The sequence below is a fragment of the Xenopus laevis genome, chromosome 4S (assembly GCF_017654675.1).
Source record: "Xenopus laevis strain J_2021 chromosome 4S, Xenopus_laevis_v10.1, whole genome shotgun sequence".
Classification (NCBI taxonomy): domain Eukaryota; kingdom Metazoa; phylum Chordata; class Amphibia; order Anura; family Pipidae; genus Xenopus; species Xenopus laevis.
Window position 1 is genome coordinate 19,260,676 of NC_054378.1, and position 24,430 is coordinate 19,285,105.

General features: G+C 41.0%; 1 protein-coding gene across 6 annotated transcripts in view; it reads right to left on the reverse strand.

Moving 5' to 3' along the window:
* The window catches only part of tead1.S (TEA domain family member 1 (SV40 transcriptional enhancer factor) S homeolog), a 97,069-nt gene that overhangs the window by 22,129 nt on the left and 50,510 nt on the right, over positions 1 to 24,430 (reverse strand). For 2 of the 6 annotated variants that reach the window (XM_018259264.2, XM_018259266.2), the window contains exons 4-6: positions 7,723 to 7,787; positions 1,967 to 2,029; positions 1,799 to 1,861 (exon numbers count right to left, since the gene is read on the reverse strand). In XM_018259264.2, the coding sequence (XP_018114753.1) occupies positions 1,799 to 1,861; positions 1,967 to 2,029; positions 7,723 to 7,787 (191 nt within the window). 6 annotated transcript variants of the gene reach the window in all.

Below are 24,430 nucleotides of genomic sequence, written 5' to 3' on the forward strand. Positions count from 1 at the left end.
GACACTTTAATTTTTTTGTGTTACTGTTCCATTAAATGAACTTTCCCCATGTAATTTGGGGAGTTCATCTCAGCTCTTTAATGCGTGTAAGCTCTGCTGTGCAACATGCAAAAAGCCACCATAAAGGGTTATAAAAGAAGAGAAGCAACCCAACGCATTCCACGAGGTTTAAAAAGAGTAAGGCAAGAGGACCCCCCAAAAAAACCTTTCCCTTTACAGCAAAGTGGTTAAGCGTGCCCAAAAGACCCCAAAAACTTGTAGTTTCTTTATTCATCTGTTGAGCCTGCGCAGCCTTTATAATAAGCCAGCCACAATAAGCCATGCTTGTATTAGGGTCCACATGCTTGCCACAACAGACGACAGAAGAGACCTGTATCCCAGGGGGTGCTTATCTGCCACTTCCGCTCATTCACCGGAATTTCTCAATTAAGAAGGGCCACAAGCCACAGTGACCCATAAGAGAGGTGCAGTTAATGTTCCAACAGCCAAGCTTTCCTAAATGCCATCAACTGCAAGGTGCCTCAGGCAGTGAAAAGGTTAAAGGGGGAGGTTATTAGGGGAAAATGAAAAGCATAGACTGATGAAGTAATTAAAAAAAAAGAAGCTCACTGATGTTGAATGTGATGTTAAAAGATGGTGTTGCTACTAACGGGGTGTAACGTTTTGATTTATTATTAGAATTTTTTTTTAACATTCTAAATATCCCTGTAGAAAAACACGACCTTTTTCTGCTCCTTTATGTTCCATAAACCCATTTCTCTATTTAACAGGCCTTGCACTTGATAATAAAGCTGCAAAAATCCAAAAACAATCCTATAGTCGTTTTTTGAAACTATAAATTTAATTTTCTTTCTGTTTTTTAGTAGCCTGAAGGCACGGTGCTTCCAATTATGGAAAGATGCATTATTCAGAAAACCCCGGGTCTCTGGCATTCCAGATACCAGATCCCATGGTAGCATTTAAATGTTATTTTAAATAAAAATTAAAAAAAAAAAGAAAAGAAAATGCAGAAATTCTTAAGCTCTTTCCAACAAAAATGCCTTAAAGAAGTAAAGGCCTTTTTAATTGGGGTGCCAAAAGGTAGGCACCCCCAAATACAATCACAGAGCCTTTCCTTCTCCTTTATGACACGTCAGATCAGAGGGTAAAACTTTATTTCTGTATGAGGGACAGGGATCAATTTCAGTTAAAGGGGATGTTACCCAAAAATACATTCATGCCTAATTTAAAAAAAAATCTACGCAACCTTCAATGGTTTTAAGGTTATTCGTAAGTGGAATTGCAGGTGAAAACAGCAAACCAACATACTCAAAACAATGTAGCAGGAGCCAGCCTTCGCAGGTCTGTTTATCTTCAGTTACATTGTTTCAAATGTCAAAAACACCAGGGCATAGAATAGAAATGGCCGGACAGATGCCGCTTTTAATAGCAATTACAATTACGAATACCTTTCAAACCAATGAAAAATTTAAATAAATATCTAATGGAAAGTTGATTGCAATGACTGTTTCTGTCATTCTGCATTATTTTTTAATTTTGGCTTTACATCCCCTTTAAGGTGTGCAATGAGCTGACTAAAAGGATATATCTCTATGTATATATATATATATACTGTATATATATTGTAAATTGAGTGGCAGAGGAATAACAGAGCAGGTATTAAGAAATGTAAACAGCTCTCACATGCAAGGAAACTAGGTTACAAGGACCACGGCACAAAAAGCATTCACCGATCACCATGGCAAACAGGAAGTGCAATGCTTAGCAACCACAAGCCCAAAAGCACAGAAGCGCATACCTTTAGCTTGGAATGAAAATCACGAGATTTCCTTCTGGCAAGAACCTGAATGTGACTAGACACCTGCAGGGTAGGGGAAGGGAGGAAAACAAAGGGGGGAAAAAAAAAAAAAAAAGCCTGTAACCATGGATATTAAAAAGCCCTTAAAGCCGGGCCAGCCAGACGTACCTTAATGGCCGCTTGGATTTCTCGAACTTTCTTTCTTGCTAAGACCTGTATGTGACTAGACACCTACGGGGTTTAGATTTAAAAAAAAAAAGTAATAAAAAAATATATATGTATAAGAATAAAGGGAAATAATTTATTTTGCTTTAAAGTATATTTCGGAGATTAAATAACTGGAATAACTCGTTCCAAATGTTTCATTCGATGTAAAATATTGTGGAATTCAGTAACTGGACAGTACATCATGAATAAATATATAAACAAAACTTTATGTATTTCTACTGAAGTTGGGTTTACATTTAAAGGACACTTTACACAAAACCTGGTCTGAAAGAGAGCCCGACACTTTAATTACTGTACATCAAACTGTAAAAAAACAGTGTTACATTGCTTACATTTAATCATTAACCAAAAACCAGTGTGAAGTGCTTTACAAAAGGTTTTGAATTAAATATACACTATGTAGTTTTATAAAGGAATACATTGAACATGCAACTTAAAAAAAAAAGATAACCGTTAAACAAACAAAATATTTTCTTTTTTTTACGAGTGCATTCATTTGATCTCCTGTAAAAAAACATTAACATGATCATATATATGTATAATTTTTGTTCTAAACAACGACAAAATGATTTAGAGGAAACATCTGACTCACAGGGTCCATATCCCCATAGGCTGGCAGTCATTCAGCCACTCCCTCACCTTGTTCCATATTGAAAGGATGGATTCTGGAAATCCAGAAAATTCCAGAATTTTTCTGGAAATCCAGAAAAATTTAATTTTCTTTTGGTAGTTCAGATTAAGTTAATGGAATTTTTTTTTAACATAAGTCCAACTAAATAAGGTCATGTCCAAAAGTTGGGTATATTTCCCCCTCCTCCTCTTATTGCCTGTCATTCATATGAATGGAAACTACCTGCACAGTTGGGCATTTTTGGGCTGTAAACTGTTTGTATAAATGACTGGAGGCCTGGGGATGCAGGGGTACCTATACTGTATTATAGAATGTATTTCCTTTTTGTTTATTGACTTTGTTACATATTTACACATCAGACGTGGGTGGCGGGACACCAGGAAAAAACCCGGTTGGCCCCCAGCCCTTGTCGGCCCCGTCTCGCTGCCCCTATGACCTCCCTCCCGGCTAGGGTTGCAACCTGGCCGGTTTAAAATGATGGTTGACCCTAAAGTTATTAATAGGGAAAAAGATAAATATATTGGAAAGCCGGTATTTTTTTTCCAGAAAAGGTGGCAACCCTACTCCCAGCCGCAGCCGTGAACAGGAAAAAGGTATGCGTGGGGGGTTGCAGTTGTGGAGTGGGGCCCCGAAACAGTAGTGTCAGTGGGCCCCTGGCCCCCAGTCCGACCCTGCATATTTAATAAGCTTTTATTGGGAGGTAAAAAAATAGAAACTCTATATGCCTCCAGGGAATTGTAAAAAGATACATTTATTTCCATTGTAACTTTAAACACAGATCAGCATGATCACATTAGTAAGATAATTGTCCCTGAAAAATGCATACAGATACAATTAAATTACAGGTACAATTTTGTGTGTGTGGGGGGATCCTCCAAAACTGTGATTTCAGCTGTTAAATAGGCTGGCCTCCCGTGCCAAATAGGCATCACCTCTCTGAAGTAATGCTTCCAAGATTAGAACGTGACTCCTTGGCTTCTGCAAGAATCCCAATGATACATTCTTTCTGTGCTCTAAAATATGGAAATATGTGCCAATGGCTACCAGAGGGAACAACAAAATCTCTAGTGTTCATAGGGCGTAAGGTCGTTTCCTACAGCATCGCTGTAAATCTGCAGCAAAGTCCTCAGGAAAGGTTCCTAATTTATCTGAACGCATTTTAATGAAGCGCAGGCTGGTTTTTCAGAATGAGCCAATGGATTTTTTTTTTTTAAAGAAAAGGAAAAGCGTGAAAAGACTCCCAGCAGCCCCGACCTGATGTTTGTGCTGACTCATCTCTTGCTTTTTACTATGTACTGAAACATAAGAGGCCTGACGATGTAAGGAGCCTTTGTTTGTAAAGTGCACACAAACACAGAAAGGCAGCCGAGCGCTAAATCTGGAGGAACTCGGCACCCTGCCCTTCTCCAAAGCTGGTTTGGGTGGAAAGTAAATTGAATCTGGTGCCATATTAAGTCAGCAGCTTAAATAAACATATTATTCTATTAGTGATGTGAAGTTTCCAAAAAAATACTGGGTACCTCTATAATGTTATTGAAAGCAGCGTGCATCATACAGAAACAAACATTTAAGCACTCGGCTCAGTTGTGGCAAAAAAATAAAAAATAGTTTACACACTGTAGTGATGTGTGGGTCGAGCCAAAACCCACAGGACACAAGGGTCGGGTAGGTTTGGTTCGGCCAATTGCCCAGAGATGGGTCGTAAGGCAAATATGCCACCAGCCTATCTGCTCCCCAACCTTTCTGTGCTGTTCCAAGCCCCACAAAGTGATGGGGTGGCACTTTTTTTTATATACTTACGCTCACCCCTCGTTGATGTCAGATAAGGGTCAGGTAGACAAATGTATATAAATCAGCCAGGTCAGGTCAAATATTCAACCCAGACATCGCTAATACACTGGGGTTGTTATTAAATTATTAAATATTTCTTATGGGTTGGGGGTCCATGTCATATTTCAACAGGTTTCAATGAAACACCCTTGAAACACAAGTGTGAATACTGGTATGGGGCCTGTAATCCAGAATGCTCTGGACCGGAGGTTCCCAGATAATGGATACTTCCATAATGTGGATCTTCAAACGCCAAAACCACATCTTGTATTTGTTCTTAACCTCTTCTAAAGAGGAGGGCCATTTGGGAACCGGTGGGAGGACCAGAAAATTCACCCAAAATCAGGAAAGAGGCCAAAGTAAAATGCAATTTAAAACTGGACAAAGGTGCTAGTTAGCCAATTTGTATGTATGACAACATAGGATCAATGAAATTTGGTTATTCAGGTCTGTGCACAAAACATTTGACATCCTGACAATGGTTTGCACCACCCAAACACACACACACAAAAAATATCTGCAGAGCAAACAAATGTCTCCTGCAAATCTTGTAGGCTGGGTTTTGCATGAGGCTGACTGTATTTAAATTTACACTGGGGAGAGAAAGAAAGAATTTAGCAGAGAGCAAAAAGCAAATATTGGGGCACAGGCAGTGCACTGAAGGGAAGTAGAATATGCCGAACAGCCCCCCCCCCCACCAATGCAGAGCCAATAACCCAGCAGGTTAATCCTACACAAGTCAAACTAATTTATAAGCTAATTTCTTGGGGCTGGCATGTTGTTTTCCTTAAAGGAGAACTAAACGCCCCCAATTAGAAAAACCCCTACCTATTACCCAAGGTAGTCTGCCCTACCTGCTTCTCCCCTGCATAGTTCGTTACCCCTTGAAAGTGCCCCTAAGAGTTTGCTCATGTATCAGTGCAAAGTAAGTGCAGAAGAAGACCGGAGATGTGGCGCCCATGAGCTTACTCTGCACCGATAAGTGAGCAAATACTTAGGGGTAAGAACTATGCAGGAGGGAGCAGGGAGGGGTGACTACCTAGGGTAGTAGGTAGGGGCTTATCTTATTGGGCGTTTAGTTCTCCTTTAAAGAGTATGAGAGCATAGCATATTATATAAACATCTTTATTTCTAAAAATTTGCATTTATACTTGGGTTTGGGGGTCAATGTCTTATTTCAACAGGTTCCAATGGAACACCCGTGAAACAGTGTTATACTGTCTAGGGATTCACAGAATCCACTATTTTGGATTCGGCCGAACTCCCCAATCCTTTGCAAAAGATTTGGCCGAATATCGAACTGAATCTGCATACGCAAATTAGGGGTAGGAAGGGGAAAAATTTTTTACCTCCCTGTTTTGTGACAAAAACTCACGTGACTTCCCTCCCTGCCCTTAATTTGCATATGCAAATTAGGATTCAGATTGGGTTTGGCTGGGCAGAAGGATTCAGCCGTATCCTGCTGAAAAAGGCCAAATCATGGCCGAATCCCGAACCGAATCCTGGATTCGGTGCATCCCTAATAATGTCTAAAGGAAGTACCTGGGGAAAAAAATATGGCAGCGCCTACTCATGTACATAAATTCAGACTTTATGCATGTTCTGTGTTTGACAGATAGAAATATGCTCTATAATGGGAAGTTCAGGGAAGATGCCAGTATCTCTTTAAGGGAAGATGCCACCCATGTGAACAAATACAAATATACAGAGAAGGAATGTTCTGGGCACAAAATAAACTACAGTGTACTACTGTACTACAGGAAAAAACATGGCAGCTCCATTCCATACGTATAAATTCAAATACACAAAGACAGAATGTTCTGAGCTCTTGTACTGTGCCGTTATAAGGAAAAATAAAAGCTAAACTCTGCTCACAAATGTGCATACACTCCCCCTTTAATGTGGTATTCTTAGATATTTGGTAATTCGCCCATTTTCGTAGATTGTAGATTTCTGACGGTGAAGGTTTGCGTTCCCATTTCGGACAATTAGGCTGCGTAATGACTAACAGAAATCCGTAATTTAAATAAATAGCCGGGCTTTGCATCTCTGAGAAAAAGCTAGCAATCTGCAGCAATTATGCAGCGCTGCCTTAAAGCCAACGTGATTGTTGATAATTATAAACATGACATGCCAACATATCCCAGAGCCATTTCTAAAGCAGTTCTAATGCATAGGTATAGAGTATTTTCTGTCATTTTGTAAAGAAATGGAAGTTGCTAAAGGACCCAAGACAACAATCAGGGGTTGCATTTTAAAGCAACCTTCCCCTGAAAACATAAAGGCAAATAGGGAAGCTTTTGGTTTTATGTTCTGGGGATGTAATGTAAAAAAAAATCATGATAAAGAACAACTAGACTAGGAGATATTGTATGCCTCACTGGCTTATCAATTGTGTACAGAGAAATGTAAGATATCCAGTGCTGTCCAACGTTTTGCATGTAGTGGGACAATTATTTATCATACAAACATGGCAGTGGACCCGTTAAAACTGTTGCTATAAAATTACCTTAAAGGAGAGCTCAACCCCTCACTAATAAAACCCCTACCAGTACCCTACATAGTCCTTCCTCCCCCTGCATAGATAAAAACGCCTATAAGTGCCCCTAATCCTTTACTCGCCTATAGGTGCAGAGTAAGCGCAGCAGAGCTCATGGGTACCATCTTCTGGATTTTTTTTGGGAAGTGAGCACTATATAAGCGCATGAGTTGGAGCAGTTTTTTTGGGTCATAGAAACTGAGCATACACCAAAAGTGACAGAAGTTGCCAAAGGGAAGGAAGGGGACCCAACGAAATCCGAAAAGCCGGAAGATGGCGGCCATGAGCTCCGCTGTTCTTATGGGGGGGGGGAGCAGGGGGGACTATGTAGGGTTCTGGGTAGGGGTTTTTATTAGTGGGGGGGGTTGAGTTCTCCTTTAAAGGGACACATATGGTCTCCAGTTGGACAGTCCTGATCTATGCTATAAAGCTATTTGCCCCCTTGGGCAATTATTTCTTGAATATCTGTAGAGCCGATTTACAGTGGCCTCCTGACAAACTGACTGCTGCTAGTTGTCTAAGCCAATGAAATCACAGCTGGACACGGCCCAGAGAACAGTTGTGAAATAACATGGCCCCCTAGGCCCACTGATTTATATCATAATACACCAAGTACAAGGTCAATGAGGTTCTCAGTATCAGCTTAATGCTGATGTTTATAGGACAAAACATAAACAGCGAGTGGCACATTGTTACCTGTTTCCTGGTCCGCGTTTTCCCTGTCCTTAATTTGATATATCGGGCTATCAGTTCATTCCTACCTGAAATAAAGGATACAGAGAGAAGAGGAAAAAACACTTAGAATCGGGCAGAATATTTTGTTGTTTATAAATTTTGTTTCATGATTAAAAAGTGACGCGCATATCATAGTAAACACTGTTTATTCCCTCGTCACTATTACCGAACAAGTTCACCATGGATGCCAGTCGCTGACATTACCAATGACATTACCCTACAGACCTACAGCAGGTGAATGAGTGCAATTCTCTGTGGACAGAACAGCTTCAACCAAAATCCCCAGCGTGCACTGTGCGAACGGAACTGATTCCACAACAATGCAGCACAATGCAAAACATGCGACTATGATGGGCTGCAGAGAACGCTGGGGCTTAAACCAATTAAAATAATCTTTATAGGAGCTCACGTGCAGATATGTTTAACATGATTGGTAGGGGAGGGTTATTTTCCTCTTAAGTTCCAACACATAGATACACTGAGCCAAAAGTCACATTAAAGAGATCACATACAACTATGTTACTATTATTATTATAACAGGTATGGGACCTGTTGTCCAGAATGCTCAGGACCTGTGGTTTTCCCAGATAAAGGATCTTTCCATAATTTGGATCTTCATACCTTGAAAACATTAAATAAAGCCAATAGGCTGGGTTTGCTTCCAATAAAGATTAATAATATCTTAGTTGGGATCACGTACAAGCAACTGTCTTTTTATTACAGATAAAAACATTTCAAAATTTGGGTTATTTAGATATAATGGAGTCTATGGGAGACGAGCCTGCTGTAATTCAGAATTTCCGGATAACGGATCCCACATATACTGTAGTGCTTTACAGAGACTATTCCTCATTGACTTCAGTCACTGCAACAGTGAACTTACATTCTAATGGTGGCCATACATGCAGACCTTGCCAACTGAATGGACCTCTCCCCGATACGCCCACTGATCCGATTGTGGGCCCTAGGGCTCAATGATCAGATCACAGCGTTGATAATACCGAGGACTGCATTAAACTAACCAATGCGCTCCTCGATCACAGTGTCGGACTGGCCCACCAGGATACCAGGAAAACTCCTGGTAGGCCAAGGTGTCAGTGGGCCCTCCTGCTTCTAAACATTTGGCTTATTTCATGGCCATTCCATATTTCTATGAGAATAAAGAGGCTAAATAGATGGAATAATATGTTATAGTATGGAAAGAAAAGAGAATAGGAGAATAGAGGTTGACTAAGGAAAGGAAGAAAATAATACTTAGAGTGGGCCCCTGGTCTAAGGGTGTTGGGTTTTTGGTGGGCCCCTGGTGTCCCAGTCCGACACTGCTCGATCAGACGGGATTTTTAAATCTGCCCAATCAATATCTGCCGGTTTTCAGCCAGTTGTCGATTGGGGAAGCCTGTCGGAGTCCCCCATACACTGACCAATAAGGTCCCTATGGGTGAAGACACACAGAGCTACTAGTAGCAGCTACTTGTTAGGGCTACAAAATAGACAAGGAGAAGGATACGGTTTCTAGTCATATCGTTTTCCAGTTTATCAGACAATAGAATGTAGAGCCCGGATGCATAAATCCTTTATAACGACTTGTGAAAGAAAGTATCCTGTAGGAAATCACATTGTTTCCGAAGTAAACCCGGCTTAGCAAAGGAAGCTTTCCTACCCAGAAAATACTTTGCAGTTCAACGGCAACTTAAGTCTTTGGGTCAATAAGCCTGCTGCTCTTTATTTGAAGACCAAGACATAATCTAGGGGCAGCGAGTGGCAGTAGCACAAGCAGGTGCTCAGGTAAGCACACCTAGTTAGCACCGGGGGACCTTCTGTGCAGGAGTTAAGACAAGCAGGAGGCCACGTGATGCCAGCCAAGTAAACAGCATCTGGGGATTTTCAATTACAGGCCTTCACCCAGCACGCCCGCACTGTAATCTCCACCAGATGAGGTGCAGGCCTTACTACTTTCAATAATTCACTCACACACTGTGTACACATCACATGACAATAAGGGCATTCATGCAACCTCCTGTTTTGCAGATCAAAGAGCCCAAATGGACGACTCAGAGCATGCTTACTGCTGAATAATTCATTCCATTCATGGCACGGACAGGAGAGAAAAAAACAAAAAAACACAGCTCAGCAGGGATCGGTTGGCTTGAGCCTATGCTGTGTGATATGCTAAACGCTAAATGGGAAAGGAGGGGAAGGGTCCTCTAAAATAGTGAAAAGAGTCCAACATGCAGCCATAACACAAGCGCATGCAGCGTGGACGCCAAATGGTTTAGGCCGATGAAGCCCTGGAGATAAGGCCGACTGCCGTGGAGTTTGTAAAATGGACAATAAAAGTGCTGCCTCATCTCTGAAAACCATGGGAAGAACTGAGCAAAGTTGTGCAGCTTTGGAGGAAATCATATTTATATTATTCTCTATTTAGCACCAACAGATTATATGTCATTTACATCAGTTCTTGTGTGCAGCGGAGCTTACAATCTAAAGACCCTATGAAACCATGGTCAATTTTAACAGGAGCCTGTATATATTTGGAGGAGGAATCCAGAGCACCCAGAGGAGCCCACACAGGCACAGGGATAACATACAAGTTCCTTGCACTGGCTGGAGTTTAACATAGGACCCCAGAGCTGCAGCTATGCCTTGCTTTATGGCAGGTATCTTAGATATTCACTTTTCTTACTCCCTTTTTCCTTTTTAGCTAATCACATCAAAGCTATATATATTTGGAACACTGCTATTATTTGGAACAAGCCTCAATAAATGATTCAAAGACACAGAATTGAAGCTTGTTTATTTGGTCGACGTTTCAGGATGCAAGAGGTGTCTATTGGGGTTACGCAATGATTATATACCAGGCGATCACTATTGTTTCATCACTGCGCATAGAACTAAACAGGAGGATAACGTACTTTTAGGTAAGGACTGATAACTTGCTAAATACAAGTAGTGGTGGGTCACGATCGGATTAGATTATTCACAAGGGACACTTGACCGTGAGCATAAGGTTTTGTCCAGGACTGTTTCTATTTTTTTATCAGTGGTGAACACGATACAGTGTTGCTGATATTGATACTTTTTGATCACTGGTGAAAGCAACAATGTTACTAGATATACAGTAAGAGGAAGTATTTTATATTTTTGTAATTTGTCTTGATACATATAGATGGGTGAGTCTATGTCATCAGTGGAAGCCCAGGGGGAGGTGGAGACACGTCACAAAGGGGTGGAGGATGGAGATTCACTCCAGTTATTCTTTATGTCAGGGTGAATTTTATTCTGTTTTGTAACTTTGAGAAAGACTGGAGAACAGCCGAAACATTAGTGTATTTCTAAAATGAACAAGTTTGAACGTGCGTAAGACCTGTGAGTGCGGCTTCTTAAGGGGAATATCGAGTGGGCGATTGGTGGTGTGCAAATGTTGTGCTGCTGGTTATAGTACATTTCTCTCTGAAACTCTCACTCAAATGGCTCCTTCCACACATTGTTCAGAAGAACAGCTGACTGATTCAAAATTTGATTGGAGAGGGGAAAACATATAAAGAAATGCAGAAAATGAGAGGCTGCTCAGCTAAAATGATCTCAAATGCTTTAAAATGTCACCAAAACCTGAAGGCCGTGGAACAAAAGGGAAAACGACCATTGGAATGGATAGAAGAATAGCCAAAATTGGCAAGGCCAATGATGAGCTCCAGGAAGATGAAAGAAGGAGTAAAGTTACCTGTTACAAATAGAAGGTGCCTATGTGAAGCCAAGCTAGTGGCAAGAAGCCCCCACAAAGTAGCATTGTTGAAAAAAAGATGTGCTGAAGAGCTTTCAATTTGCCAAATAACACACTGGGGCTCATTTATCAACACCGGGCAAATTTGCCCATGGGCAGTTACCCATAACAACCAATCGGTGAATAGCTTTTTAAAGCCAGCTGCAAGTAGAACAATGAATGCAGCAATATGATTGGTTGCCATGGGTTACTGCCCATGGGCAAATTTGCCGGTGTTGATAAATGACCCCCACTGACTGGCCTAAAGAGAAATGGCACAACATTTTGTGGACTGATGAAAGCAAGATTGTTATTTTTGGGTGTAGGGGCCGCAGATTGTCAGACAAGCCCCAAACGCTGAATTCAAACCACAGTACAGATTGAAGCTGGTGGCACAAGCATCATGATATGGGGATTTTCTCATACTATGGTGTTAGGCCTATTTACCTCATACCAGGCATCATGGATCAGTTTCAATTAAAATACTTGAAGAGCTCATATTGCCTTATGCCCAAGAGGAAATGCCCTTGAAATGGGGGTTTCAACAAGACAACGAGCCCAAACACACCAGTAAACCAGCAACATCTTGGTTCCAAACCAACAAGATCTTAATCCAATTGAAAATTTGTGGGATGACATGAAAATTGTTGTTTGTCAGGCAAAAGTAAGAAATGCAGAAGAATTGTGGAACAGGTTGTTGGAAGTTGGTTGAGTCCCTGCAACACAGATGTGCAGCAGTTCTCAGAAACACTGCTTACACAACTCAATATTAGTTCCATCATTCAAAAGAAAGCAACAGCTTGACACATGTTTCAATTTATACAGTGAATGTTTGAGTTTGTAAAAAAGATCACAGGGACTGCTATTTTTTAACAGCCTAATATCGCATTTTTATTTACTTTCTGTAAAAGAATAACACAAATTTGATACATTTCATGGTTTGCAATAGAATGTACAGTGTTCCCAATGCATTTGTGTGCGTGGAAATAAAACCTTTTATAAGGATTTTGAGTTTTATTCGTATACTGCTATTATTCTGAACACACAATATATACCTAGAGTGCCAACATTTTATAGGAAAAAGCTAGCACACTTTGCTATATTTCTTTACAAATGGTGATATTTTACTCATGTATGTCTGGTGTTGCATATAAAACCAAAATAAAGAATTTATAAAAAAAAAAAAAAAAAGCTAGCACACACTTATTTCATTGAGTTTGTTCAGAAAAGGTCTCTGGTTGAATCCCACTGCATGGCAAATAGTGCAAAACCCAAAACAGGAAGCCTATTCCCACTGACTAATACACATTACCTGTCCTGATCCTTACAACAACAATCATGGCAGCTTTAGATTTTCCATGGTAAAAGCTGCCACTATGTGCAACTGAGATCTGTAAAACAGGAACGCAGGAGCCCTAAATATATGAAATCAGAACCACTAATGTGACAAAGGAAGAAGAAAAAAAAACAGTGTTATTAAAACTTGTGTGAATAATAAAAAGGGCGGGGTAATTATGTGAAGTTAAAAGGTGACTACAAAGCATGTAGGTCAGTGTCTGTGTGTGATCATAACTAGCTCCAATGTTAAATTAGATCAAACAAGTGAAACCTTATCCTGTCTGCAGCCACCTCGTCCCTGTGAAACACCAGATTATCCCTTTAAATGAGGCCACCTTTACTTTGAATATTCAGTAAATGCCCATACTGACTTTCTGTCTACTCTACTTGATGATTTCCCCAATTAAAGGGATGATCTGGCCATTTCATGTTGTGGGGACTTTATTTCAATTCCTTAACAGCAAGCAGAGTTAGATTACTGCTGTTTGCTTTAACTGTGTTTTGCCTCCGAATTTATAGATGCCCTGCTATGACGTCAAAAAAGGGAGCGTGGCAAAAGCAAGGTTGCAGGTGGGGAGAGGGGAAGGAAGAGCTCAACCCGAACCCACTTGAGATTCGATGATGGTGTGCAGAAATCAACGTAAAATCGTCTGACCTGCAGCTGTCGGTAGAGTCCTGCGAGGGACCAATTTCTAAGACCCACAGCCCGAACCTCAACCCGCATGTTAACCCACTTTGATCCACTACCTGACCCGCAACTGCTTTATCCGCAACCCGCCGACCATCATCAAACAGGAAGTGATAGTGCTGCAAGCCCGGAAGTGACGTCATCAAAAGTGGCCGGGGACAGAAACAAGTTTTGTAAAACTTTCAAAGGAGTAAAATAAAAACAATATTACATGAGATAAGAAATTTCTATGAGACCCGCAACCCGCGGGTATACCCACACCTGAAAATCCTCCCCTCATTCCACAGGGTGCCCACTTTTTTTGCAGGTTACCGACCCGATGCAGGACACTAGCTGTTGGGCCAGCCCACACACACTTCTTTCAATCTGTACAACCATATAATACCTTAGTCCAGGGGTCCCCAACCTTTTTTACCCGTGAGTCACATGCAAATGTAAAAAGAGTTGGGGAGCAACACAAGCATGTAAAAGTCCCGTGGGGTGCCAAATAAAGGCTGTGATTGGCTATTTGGTAGCCCCTATGTGGACTGGAAGCCTACAGGAGGCTTTACTTGGCTCTATACATAGTCTTTATGCAATTAAAACTTGCCTCCAAGCCAGGAATTCAAAAATAATCACCTACTTTGAGGACACTGAGAGCAACATTCAAGGGGTTGGAGAGCAACATGTTGCTCGCGAGCTACTGGTTGGGGATCACTGCCTTAGTCTTATCCCTTTAACTAGGCATGCAGAGAAAACAGGTGCTGTAGGGACCCATGTGAAATGTCATTGGCCTATTAGTTATGTAAATACATAATATGTAATTGGATTCACATAAATACAATGTAATTGGTCGTTCGTGTAAATACAATGTAATTGGCCTGTTCATGTAAATACAATGTAATTGGCCCTTTCATGGAAATACTATTTCATTGGCCCATTTATGTCTATCAATTTAAAATATCAATATATGAATTCTGATGAAACAATGTGCAACTAACACAAAGGCAAAGGCACATAAAATATTAGGGGAAATTCACATTTACGTAAACTTCTACTATGTTATATGATGTCCTATTCCAAAGAGCTTCAATTAGTTCATTTCTTTAAAAATAGTTTTGGCCTCTTCTGTCTCCACCTTTCAAGCTGAGGTTTCTGAACCCAGCACACAGAAAGAAAAAGACTGTTCTACAATAGATCAAGCTAAAATTATACTGTTGTTATTTATCACTTTCAGTTCTTCTTCCAGTCTTTTATTCAAACCAACGATTGGTAACTAGGGTAAATTAGTTCCTAGCAACAAAATAGCTGGTGAAATTCCAAACTGGAGATTTGCTCTACAAAAAAAAAAAAGAAAAGAAAATGAAGGCCCAGTTGCAAATAACCCCATAATATCACCGTCTGCTTCATACAAACAGTTAATTTAAAGGGGAACTAGCCCTATAGTAATTTGAGTTTTATTTTTGACAAGGCAGGAAACGGGCAATAGGACTTTATCTAGCAGCACACAAGCCCCCCCTTGGGTTACGCAGAACAAGTCAGGGCTATTATCCTTCCCTTCTCTCTTTACAAATGAAACCATCAGCAAAGATCTGAAGCAGAACAATCGGCCGTGGAATGGCGTCCTTTATATATTTTATAGATTGTAACTCTGATTTAAATAAGAAAAGCGCACGGAGCATGGCGGGGTCTTTGTAGAAATATATTAAGGTTCCACGGCTGCCAATCAAAAGGGGGTGAACAGCAGGCTGAACTGGCTGTGACCCCCCCCATGGAAGCTGCCTACCAGCTGTGCGCGATCCGTCGACTCCCTTTTTCCGCATTATTCAGGATGGTTTAATCTTAATCACAATAATCTTTGGAAATCCTGGAGCCTGGCAATTGGCATTTAAATCCTGCCTACAAAAGGCTAGCCGTGCATATTTTATAAACCTGTCCAACAGCATCTGACACCTCGCTCCCCGTCAAATCCAATTTAGCTTTTACAAGGCCATTTAAAGGGGAAGCTGCCCACAACAGCAGAGCAAGCAGCAGGAAAAACAGGATATTGCACATTCACTGCTGAATTGCAGTATAGATGTTTCCCTTTCTGCGTCTGACTCTTGAAACAATGCAAGAGAAGTAAACTCTCCTTCAGATTGCTTAATCTGCTACATTATTTCAGGAGTCATAACCAGCAGTGCAGAGGTTATAAACTGCCAATCCAATGAGTGTCACATTTTGCAAGTGCAAAGATGCTCTCAGCATTCAGCAATCAGCCTACAAAAGTACAAAATAGCAGCAGATAAGGCAAATGCACCGCTGATATCCACTGCACACTGCTGTTACCTAAATTTCCCAATCAGTAGTGCTTTGTACAGTTGCACAGCTATGACGGCCTAGATCAGGTCCAGACTGAGAATTAAAATAGGCCCTGGCATTTAAGGTACACAGAGGCACAATCAGCCCAAACAGAGGCCCACACAGCCCCCACCAGCCCACTAAATACTGACTTTCAATGGGACCTTATAGCAGCCCCTCTAGCATTTGCCAGAACCCACAGATTGCCAGTCCGGGCCTGCCCTAGATTTATGGTACATCTCTCTGGAGGCACAGGCTCTGAGAAAACCTTGAGTTAAACCACCAATACACCACACCCCCATAGAAGCCATGGGGAAAGGTGATAAGGAAACTAGTTGGCAACCACTCAAAGACAATGGAGGCTTATGCAGGGCTGAAACGAGTACAGCCGGCAACACCTTTGTTGCAGAGTTAAAAGGGAAACTCTGCTCTTAATATTTCCACCTGACAAAACTACAATTGAAACAACAGAAGCGATGGAATTACGGTTATATTCCCAATAGACAGGCAGGGTTAGTGGGCCCTGAGCGCACCAGTGCTAGTAGTAAAACTGAATAACAAAGAGTCACTAGCAGAGGGAATTGCCAAAGCCCTGAGATCTGCTGCGTGTACAGACAGGTTCCCAGTGCCTATGGCGAAGGGCAGAGACATTTAAAAAATGCGCCAACTGCATTGCTTGCAGCGCAGGTTATAAATAAATACGATATGCTTGCATTCTTCCCTGCAAGCTAAATTATACTCAATTATGCGGGAGACTTTGCTTTCGGTTCCAATGCACAGAATTTTTCTCTGTACAGGGAGAACTTTCTGCTTGCACAGCGCTTCACTGTGTTCCTAAATCAATGTTAGAGCTGCCATACTGTTTGTAGGGATGTGATGCATCCGGGACTTATACCAGCATATTTTGCATGATTGGCCACATCATAAATTTCAGCTGACAGTTTTAGGAATGTTCTGGGCAGACAATAAGTTATACCCTCATACTGTACTGTCAGGGAATCATTACGGCACCTCATATACATTACGGCACCTCATATACAGAGAAGGAATGTTCTGGGCACACAATAAGCTACTGTATACCCTCATACTGTACTCTCTAAGAGATCAGTATGGCACCTCCGTTTTCCCATATGTGTAAATACAAACATACAGAGAAGGAATGTTCTGGGCACACAATAAGCTATACTCTCATACTGTACTGTCTAAGGGAATCATTATGGCACCTCCTACCCATAAGTATAAATACAAATATACATAGAAGGAATGTTCTGAGCACACAATAAGCTATACCCTCATACTGTACTATCTAAGAGATCAGTATGGCACCTCCCTTCTCCCATATGTATAAATACAAATATACAGAAAAGGAATGTTCTGGGCACACAATAAGCTATACCCTCATACTGTATTGTTTAGTTAAAGGACAATACAATTGTGAAGTCAAAATGAAGTGCACGCTGACCTTTATGGTACACAGCGGTAAATGTACATTCTAGGAGGGAACTATATATATATATATATATATATATATATATATATATATATATATATATATATATATATATATATATATATATATATATATAAAAAATGTGAAACATTTTTGTAACCTTGACAGCAGAATGCATTTCAGGGTATATAAAGGCTACATCTTGTATTTTCCCTCTCTGTCCACTGGAATGTTTCCCCGCATCGCATGTTATTTTAATGTATTATATAAAAAAGCAAATATGTGTGAAAGCTTTATCATTTCAAATAAATAAAAAAAAAAAAATTTCTACTAAAATGGATTTTTAGCACATATTTTCTTTTTTTCATGTTTAGAAATCTGTCCGCACTGTTAAAATAACAGAATGCTGTATTGTTCTCCTGGTGGAGACCCTGAAGAATTGGCCTCAAGGACTCAGCCCCTTGATGACAATACAAATGGCTGAGGTGTGCTGCCTTGCAGGCAATAAAGTCGATCTCCTTACGGCTATATGAGTGGTTTGGTCACTGCAATGGCCACTGCATCAAGGTACTGGCTGCTACTGCTTAATTGATACTCTGACACATTTATACGGAGCTTTAGAGAAAATGTGCAATAATCGCATGAGTCCCTGCCACCGCGGAGTTTACTATACGAGTTCCTTATTTCACAATACACAAATCTAAAAGGAGCCAATTAACCTGCCTTTGTGGTTTTTAGAGTGTAGGAAGAAACAAGAGTACCCAGAGGAGACCCACGCAAGCATGAGAGAATATACAAACTGAACCCAGGACACCAGCCAGTAGTGATGCCACAATGGTTTATGCTCCCACACACACAGGCCAATACTAGGGTTGACACCTTTTCCTTTGTGTGAAAACGGGCAGGGGGCAGGCTAGTGACTGGGGGGGGGGGAAGAGAGCGACATCAAGGGGTGGGGTTTGTGACATGAGGAGGCTGGAGTGTGACATCAGGGGTGGGACTGATGAAGTGGCGATCAGTGATTGGCTGTTCACCGCGTCATTCACTTCAATGGAACTGGAACTTTTGACCCGGGCAGCCCTTCCAAAAACCAGACTGTCCAGGCGAAAGGCAACCCTAGCCAATACTGTCATTGTGTTGGATCCAGGTCAACTACAGTAAAAAAATTGGGCTGTTACTGCAGATAGGGTGGGGGATTACATAAAATTATATATGTAGTCAGCAGACAAATAGACTAACCCCCAAGTTATCTGCTGAGCAAGTAAGAGTCAAATACTGGATCTGTGACTTTATTGGTCAACTTGGGTATTTGCTTAGAGCCACAAAACCATTTGTTTTTCTGTAGGGCCCATGCAACTGCCCATTTTCACCTGTGTGCCTCAAAAAATCTTGTTAAATCTTAATTAGTCTGATACTAGTTCTGGTCATATAATGAGTTGTATTTATGTTTGTATGTTTTTTTTTTTTAATTCCAACTATTTTCGAAACAAACTATAAACCCTGAACTGGTTTAATATTCCAGGGAATCGGTTCATCCTGAGACGCAGCTAATCCTTACTAACGAGAATCTAATTGCGTTACTGCTTCAACGTATGCCCATGAATGTGCCCTCATTATTCCTAAACGTATTCGCTTTAGATCGTCACTCCCTGCTCGTTCCCAATAAACCGGCTTGTCCAGTCAATTATTGCTGGATTGTGAGGGAGTAATTAATTCCATCCATTATGACCCAAATCATTCTGTCAATTAACCAGATCAGGCTGTATCAGTGTGTATGGAAGAGAGAGGCGCCCATTTTTTTCTGGTGCGACTCAATGAAGACCACTTTCCACTGAACCAGAATCAACGCTGATAATTCCCACAATAATTTTACCAGATGAAAAGCCAAAATGTGAGTGTTATTAGCGAGTCACCCTGGAATTAGAGCCAAGCAATTTTAAATGTGCTAAAGCGGCACTGGCAGGGCCATTCTGCACCAATCAGACACAGGGTTAAATCAATATTTTCAATCTGTGACAATCAATTCTGGAATTGGAAACTAGTTAGCAATTGGCAGAGTGTGTAAATGAAAACCCAAACGTATGATTATTTGTTAAAATGGAAGTAGCACGTTGCAGTGAGCGGGTCCACCTTTCCCAGGCATTCGCAGGGAATAAGGCAGCGTCTCGCACGCTAATGGAGAGGAGAAGCTCTAGCCTGCAAGTCGCCGCACTCCCAAAATCTTTATACAACGATCGCAGCATCGACAGTAACAGTTTGGAGATGTGACAAGCATATTGTTACCAGTGATTAGCACAATCAGAAGAGTATTAAATCAGAGGCCTTGAAAGCATTACCCACAAACGCACTTTTCCCAAAGTCACCATTATTTTTCCCTGTTTGCGCATTGTTGCGAAAAAGATATTTTACCTTGATTTCTGAAAAAAAAAATCAGTTCAAGACAACCTTTTCATTATTTTTGCTTATAACAAGGAAATGGATTTTTCTTTATTCTTTAATGGGAAAAATGTCCTTCCAGTTTCCGCCGAGAGCAAACAAAATGCAACAGACAATAAACACATTAAAACAAAAACAAAAGTATTTGTTAATTTTTAGCATTCAGATTTGCTTCTCAAAACGGTTTATTTTCCTTTATCTCATTTTCAGTTAAACGTACCCTGGACCCAAGGTCTTTTTGCATATTTACAAGTTGGAGGAAGCTGACTATGCAATGAATGCAATAATAATTAAAATAATAACAACAATAAATGTCGGAAGGCTTTTGTGAAGTTTCATGCTACCAGCAATAACCATCACACAAGCATGGAAGGTCATTAAAACAGCTTCATATATATGTATGCATGTTTACCCATACTGTTCCCATACTTTGTGTTCTCCACCTAACAACGTGTAACCAACTCAATCATGCTGTGCGTCCCAGACTGTGAGTAGAAGCATATCAGCAAGGTTCCACACAGTGATATCCGTGATTCCATTACAAGTTAGCCAACAAGCAGGAAAAGGCTCAGCTGCAACAGGGGAGGCAGTTAGGGCCGCCACCATTTTCCTTTATGGAAAACAGGCAGGGGGCAGGCCAATGATATTGGGGGGCGGACCAGATGATGTCGGGGGCAAAGTGGTTGACATGGGGGGGCGGGACTGATGACATAGCAATCAGCGATTGGCTGATCGCCATGTCATTCACTTCAATGTCCTGTCCAGATTTCCTAATTATCACCCGGGCAGCCCTTCCAAAAACCGACTGTACGTTTGAAATCCGGACAGGTGGCAACCCTAGAGACAGCACACAATCCATTTCGTGGTTATGTATACAAAAAAAATAAATAATAAAACCTATTTGTAAAAGACAATTATTCAACATCTGCAGCAGTCTTGGAGAATGTTTAAGGCAGTTTCGCTTTAAGAAGAAGATGAATATCAAGCTTTGAACCAGTGTGCAAAGGGTGCACTAATAAAGTGTCTGATGCCAACATAACATGGGACCAACGCTACCAATGAATGCCTGCTGCCGAACAATATTGTGAGTGTTTGTGGAATGGCAGGAAATCTTCCAGCACTTTATAACATGGCAAATAGCACTTGACCTTTCTGAAATGCCCAGTGTACCCAGAGTATGTGCACAATATGTACCGCGCGCTAGCACAGACGGCTGTCTGAAAAGCAATTGTGCTTGACCCAGGACTCAAGTCTCCCTGGCGCTCAAAGGAAAAACACAAGTCTCTCTGGTATGAAAGAGAATATTATATTATAGGAACACAGGCATTAGTCCTACCCTCCACAATACAAGGGCTCAGTGGCTGAGACACTGGGGCACATTTAAGCACTGACAGACCAGTGGTATTAGATGCCATTGTGTGTGTGCTTGTGCCAACAGTGGGTTCATGACATGTCATTTCAGTTTGGTCCTAATATTCATTACAGAGTATTAATAATAATATCATAATATTTATATGGATAAACTATATGTATATGCTATAGCATCATGCTGTACTAATGAAAACAATGTTTTTGTAACCCCAAAATTACTTTGAACCAATAAGTGACCTTTGTTTTAATTCCATTTTTAATTATATTCATGGAGACCATGGTGACCCTATCAGTGTGTAAGAAGTAAAATGGGGAGTAAAGTCTTCTCACAAAAAGGCCCACTTTCGCTTTAATCAATATTATTTCTCAAAACGATAGCTTTATGCAAAAAAATATAGGCTGTATAAAACTCCCATGCTCTATTTTTCCCATGTTCCTCACATAAGAAAATGCCACTGCATTTGGCGCCAGTTGAGTTAAACAGTTGCTTGGGAGCACAAAAGGGGAAAGAAAACAATTTGCTAAACGCACCATTGTGACATCCTTAGGGTGCACCACAATGGATTCTGTTCTGAGCCTTTAAGTACCCAGTAATATACTCTTGCTCTCATCACAGCTAAAAATCCCTTAATGCAACATTTGTTCTGAAAAATTCAATATTGTTTCTCAGCGTGCAGCCAAGCCTTGCGCCGTTAATGCATGTTCCCCTTACATGCATTTAAAGCTGATTTATATGGAGAAAGAATGCAGTGCTGAGCCTCTGGCCCTAAGAAACATTCAGTTCCAGTTAAAGAAACACCATAATATTTATATCATTTTCTCCTTATTCCCCTTTAGACAGCTTGTGAAAGGGCACCAGATACTTTGCCAAATATAGCAAAAAATTTAAAAATGACTTGCAAATTTGGAAAACGTTGTTAAAGAAAGTGTAAACATTAAAAAAAAATAATAATAATTAACCATTTAATTGTTAGGTCTAAAGAATCCTTTAAATAGGGTTCAAAAGTAAAAATGATCAAGACACTGATAATCTCAAAAGAAATCAATTTACAGGCAGATTTGGACCATTCCAAGATAAGAGATAAGATCTTGTATGTTCCGTGACAGTATCAATAAACATTAGCCGTTCTTCTACTAAAACAAACATGGATCAAGTCAAAATATGTATGTTTTTTGTACTTCCTACTTCCTGGTATGTGACTTTTTGACTAAACAAAGCAGGATAAGGACCTACTAAACCACAGGCAGCAACCCCTTAATATTACTCACCATAAGTGATGTGAGGGGCGAGAAATCTTGACCCGCACCCAACCCCTGCCAACATCCAGCGCCCCCCCTCTATTTATAGACCCGCCCCACAGATTATGTCACAAAAGGGGCAGAAAAGGGGCAGAAGCCGGCAGTGTAGGGTCACGGACAGGGAGAACAGGCTCAACCCAAACCCGCCTACGGTGTGTTCCAAGTTAGGCCCGAACCCACCTGACCCCCGGGTAAAAGGCCAGCCCACACATCACAACTCACCATGCTTTTTTCAAAAATATGTTTTCTTTTGCCAGTGGTATATCCACAGATGGGGCTGTTCTACTGCTATCTATAGAAAGGGCTTTTTAAAGAACTTTTTGCAAGTCACAAAACCAAGGCAAACTCACAGTCTTAGAATTTTAGAACTAAACACCTTCCAGAAGTGTCAGATGCTTCATCTTATCTGAGCTCTGAAACACGTGCAACTCAATAACAAGCCATACTTCCCCTTTAAGCAATATAGACAAGTGTCACAGGACCCCTAAGATGATGTGCCGGGTCTAGTAAAAACCCACGGTCACCAATCAGCAGGGAGCATTCACTGGTCACCTGTTTAAGAGGAAACACATTTGACTGGTTATTGTATTCACTGTTAGAAAAAAATATATAATATCTTTAAGTTAAATATTGGTATTTTATAGGTTTTTAATTTTTTATAGTTGGGGAGGCAGCCAAAAACACTTGTTCTGCAAGGCCACTATTCTACCACAATTCATTTTCCAGCAGTTGCCATATTATATTCAGAAAATGAAAGCCTTGGACTAGCTTTAGCTGTAGTGATTATTTGTACAGTTGCGCATGATGGCGAATAATACAACTTGAATGCTTGAAGCGGCGAGTGAATAAATAAATGATTCCTTGACAGGACGTCTGGCGAGTTCAGGGGGTTCTAGAGGAAAAACGACAAATGGATGAGAATTGTGTCTACTAGGAACACTGTGCCCCCCCCCCAGATATAACAACATTGTATTTGTGACCGCAGCCCTTTCCAGAAAGAATTTGCCTACTTTGTCTATTTTCTTAAGCCGAGTCAGTGGTGCGTAACACAAACAGATTAGCACTTTGTCGCTATGGAAATTCTGTAAAAAACAAAACAGTTAACTAGGGCTTTAGATACACTATATTTTCTATAATATATGGGTCTTGCCAACCAAAATTCTACTGAAATATAGATATCTGTACACTATCTGCCAAGTGTTTCCTTCCCTCACAGCCAGGAATTCTGGGTAATATTCTACCTTACCCCATAATCACACAGCGCTTCCCTCACAGCCAGGGGTTCTGTGTAATATCCCACCTTACCCCATAATCACGCACCACTCAGCGCTTCCATTACAGCCAGGGATTCTAGGTAATATCCCACCTTACCCCATAATCACACACCACTCAGTGCTTCCATCACAGCCAGGGATTCTGGGTAATATCCCACCTTACCCCATAATCACACAGCACCCAGCTCTTCCCTCACAGCCAGGGATTCTGGGTAATATCCCACCTTACCCCATAATCACACACCACTCAGCGCTTCCATCACAGCCAGGGATTCTAGGTAATATCCCACCTTACCCCATAATCACACAGCACCCAGTTCTTCCCTCACAGCCAGGGATTCTGGGTAATATCCTACCTCACCCCATAATCACACAGCTCTTCCCCCACAGCCAGGGATTCTGGGTAATATCCTACCTCACCCCATAATCACACAGCACCCAGCTCTTCCCTCGCAGCCAGGGATTCTGGGTAATATCCTACCTCACCCCATAATCACACAACACCCAGCTCTTCCCTCACAGCCTGGGATTCTGGATAAAACATACATCCCAACTGTTCCCGTTTTGAGTGGGACAGTACCGCTTTTGACAGCCCAACACGCAGTCCCTGATTTGTACTGAAATGTCCTAAGTTTCTGCTGCACTGAACAGCCAGAAAAAGATACAAAGTGTCTAACTTAATTGGTACTTGGCAGAGAGCCCAGAATACATACTTAAGATACTTAAGTTTTAGA